At 26.8% G+C, this 4010-nt stretch overlaps 1 protein-coding gene across 1 annotated transcript; it reads left to right on the top strand.

Moving 5' to 3' along the window:
- The first annotated feature begins 543 nt into the window (after positions 1-543).
- Positions 544-2362, top strand: LOC117240762 (adrenodoxin-like protein 2, mitochondrial). Its single transcript, XM_033506798.1, has 4 exons — positions 544-940; positions 1353-1465; positions 1630-1762; positions 2131-2362. Exons 1-4 carry the CDS (start codon positions 792-794, stop codon positions 2219-2221), a joined length of 486 nt encoding a protein of 161 aa, XP_033362689.1. The 5' UTR covers positions 544-791; the 3' UTR covers positions 2222-2362.
- Positions 2363-4010: the final 1648 nt, after the last annotated feature.

Below are 4010 nucleotides of genomic sequence, written 5' to 3' on the forward strand. Positions count from 1 at the left end.
ATGCGTTAGTGTTTCAGCTGGTAAATATAGTTTTTATATCTGAAGATAAATAAGATTTAATTCTATAAAATTGCATAATGAATTATACATCTATCTATTACTATTCGTATTTCCCCTTAGTTGTATGTTGTCAATAGCATCAATCACGAACATATAAATAAATATAGAAGAAACCGTTCGAAAATGGAAAGGGAAAAATGAACATGGAAGACAAGAAAGTTTTCTTCAGGTTTAGCGTATGCGTGATACGCTTTGAATGTCTCAGATAAAGATAAAGATACTCTGCTCATTTCTATTTGTTCCGCAGAACGAGAAATTTGTTGTCTTTCATATTGGTTTTTACGATTCAATTTTTGGGCAGTTTTCCCTAGCGAGTGTCGGTCCCTGTTTGATATAACCAGACCGTAATTTATACAGATATGTATTATAGATATATATTTGTAAAACTGAAATCAGATGAAATAAATGTTGCCTGAGGTTTTAAACGTTTAATAAAAACAATATTTCATTTGGAAAAAATGTAAGATATGTAAAATTACACATTGATCATTTTGCTGGTCTTGTATCATAAAACGTGTGGCCCGAAGAGCACGTGTCCGGTAGAGATACGTCACTTGTGTTAGGAATCGTTTTATAACCTATCACAGTAAAGGAACGTCCCAGTATAGCAGCCGAAGAATGCCGTGGAAGTTTTTGTACAAAGTACAATTGATCTACAATTGATATTTTCCGCAATACTTATCTGGTGTTCGGTCAGGGTGTCCCATACTCATGATATTTATGACAGTGGAATGGCGTTAGTAAATCAATTACAAAAATTTTCGAGATCAATTCTCGGTATTGCATCAAATTATTCAAAATATACAAGCAACACAACGTTGCCCTTTTTGCAGGCAACAAGAGGAATATCGACCACGCAACCACTTTCAGAAAAACAAGAGTAAGTGATACAAATTTTCTTGTGTTTTCCTTCTTTTTTTAATAGAATTTCAGTACTTACCTTCCAATATAAAATTGGTGTCAAAATAATAATGCTAATAGTAATGTCTAAGAAATTTTTCTCTTTGTAGGAGTATAACATCTAGAAAAATAACATAGTATTAATAGAATAGTATTAATAAGAACAACATTGACAGTGAACAACTAAAAATATAACACTGTTATAAATATATGATATACGAATTTTATTTATGTATTATTAAGACAAGTATATCTTATTTTTAAATTATTTCTATTATCATAAGTGATACATATAATTAAGGTATAATTAAGAGAAGATTAATTGAAGAAACACAAAAAATAAAGAAAATTATATTGAGATAATTTTTATCTTTCATAAATATTATTTTCAGAGTAAATATAACGTTTGTTAAAGCAAGTGGAGAGAGAATCAAAGCAAAAGGGAAAGTTGGAGATACTATATTAGACATAGTAGTAAATAATGAAATTGATTTAGATGGATATGGTATGTTTTAAAGAAGCATAATTTACTTAATTTAAAATAAATAATTTTGAGGTAGAAAATATTTGAAAATTTTAATTTTTATCAAGTTTAATATTCTTATTATTTTTAACTTTTGATACTTTATTATATAAGTATGTTGTAATATTAAAATATAATTGATATAGGTGCTTGTGAAGGAACATTAACTTGTAGTACGTGCCATTTAATATTTTCGAAAGAAGTTTATGATGCACTTCCTGACAAACCAACAGATGAAGAATTAGACATGTTGGATTTAGCATATGAATTAACAGATACGTTAGTTCATAATAATCAGTATCAAATCATTCACATTATTAATTCTATTACCTTTTAATATTTTATAAAGTGAATTTTTCTATTTAAATTTATGTAAAAACAGGTTAGTATTGGGTACTTTCGAAATCTGCATCTCAATGTAGAATTTCAAATCGCTATCTCTGAATACTACGAAACTGAAATTATAATAAATTTTCATAGTTTTTTATTTATGACCCTATAATCATTACAAATCTATGTTTGAATTAGCATATTTACAATGTTGATTTTCAAATGGATAAATAGAAATCTTATTGTGTATTAGTATTAATTTGTATAGCAATAAATATATTTATTGACATATTCAGTTATATAATATTTAATTTCAGGTCACGGCTAGGCTGTCAAATAGTAATGTCTAAGGAACTAGATGGAATTGAGGTAAGAGTTCCATCAACAATTAATGATGCAAGAGCATAACTGAAATTATCTATAGGTTTTTGAAAATTTGTATACAATGTTATACATCTCTTGTTAAAAAACCCTTGTTATAATTATTAAAATATTGGTATTAAAAAAATATAATAAAGAATCTTGTGTTTAAATGTGAAGCTTATATATATATACATATGTTATAATATAATTGCAATTTTGATATTTGTACATTGCCATTGTAAAAAGCCTATCCAATTATGAAGAAAATATATCTCTTATTTTTAATATACAGGGTGTCAATTTTAAAACGTTCATCTAAATTATTTTCGTTACTATTAAAGATAAGAAGAAATTACTAAGGAAGACTTAAATAGTTTTAAGATGTGTACTTGGTTATGATAAAAAAGACTCTTGTGGAATAAATTTTGCAACTTCTGAAAGATTAGATAAAAGCTTAGAACCTAAAAAATAATTTGAAATTAATTTCGTTTAGATATACTGTTTGATTTCTTAGCTATGGGCAAGTTTAAAAGATCATCAAACTCATGGTCAACAAAACAACAGAAATGTACATGCAATGCTTTTTCGTTTCACAACAAGTTATCTGACACTATCATCATTTTCGTGGCACATGCAACATTATCGATTCAGTATAGTAATGTTTTGGATTAAAACAAATGTCTCGACATTGGAGCAAAATATTTCAACCTTTAAGGACTAAAATTAAAACTTATGAGTTTGTTTATAATTTTAATAGATTTTATTAATATTGTGTTTACTGGTTTATTAATTACAAGAAAGTTTGTAAAAGACTGAAGTTTTACGTAAAAAGTACAAATATTCTTTCAACAAAATTAGTCAAATCACATCATTATTTATACATATTGTATATAAATAAAATATGCGGATATATTACTTTACCCTAGAATTAAAATTCAATAATATTGAAGAATCTTATTTATTCAGATTTTGTACATTATCGCTTCTAATCTCGGATAATAGAACAACAAATTAAATAATTTTAGACAAAAAAACTTTGTTCCTTTGTTTGATTTCCCTTGCTCGCGTTTCTTAACTACTTAGATATAAAATACTTACGTTTTCGAAAATTCATACTTCACAAGCTACTAAACGTTTTATCTGTTCAGGATAATTTATTGTTTTCTTAACTAGGTACATACCAAATACATCTATTAAGTTGGTATTTCTCATAATTACCAGTACATAAAGCTAAAACACTTTTGTACTATGCTTGTTATACATGGATCTAACAAATAATTTAACTTGTGTATTGTCGTTTGTATATTTTGTTACGTGTAAAATATTCTATTTCTACACTACTTACAAGTTCGATAAAGTGTACATTACACATCGTGAAATTTACATATTTTCACTTGGTTACCCTGCCCAATTCGAATATAATTCAGAACGTATGTGCTATATTTATATATTCTGCATTTGTTTTGTATATTATGTACACTGATCTGATCTTTGTAAGCGCGAGTTTTACGATATTAATGAGAAATTTGCCAATTTAATGGAAGTTGTTAATTTTTTCTGGCACGTTTCACGTTAGCAGACATGTTTCTTAAGTTACAGTCGAAAAGTGTTTTTATGTAAAAGAATAGGAATGATCAAGTTATTTTAAGATGACAAGATATTTCACGTCTTCTATTTAAATATAGCGTTAAATTTTAATTCCGTCAATTCGTATATACTCATACATCGAATTTCCTTTTCTCATGTCATTTCTTTTCTTTCATTTCACATTTAATTACAAAGATAAAGTGTAAGTACGTTCCTCTTTAAAATTAATATCAAATGTCGCAAAATA

This window comes from Bombus vosnesenskii, unplaced genomic scaffold (genome assembly GCF_011952255.1).
Source record: "Bombus vosnesenskii isolate JDL3184/JDL3185 unplaced genomic scaffold, Bvos_JDL3184-5_v1.1 scf7180000014873, whole genome shotgun sequence".
Taxonomy (NCBI): domain Eukaryota; kingdom Metazoa; phylum Arthropoda; class Insecta; order Hymenoptera; family Apidae; genus Bombus; species Bombus vosnesenskii.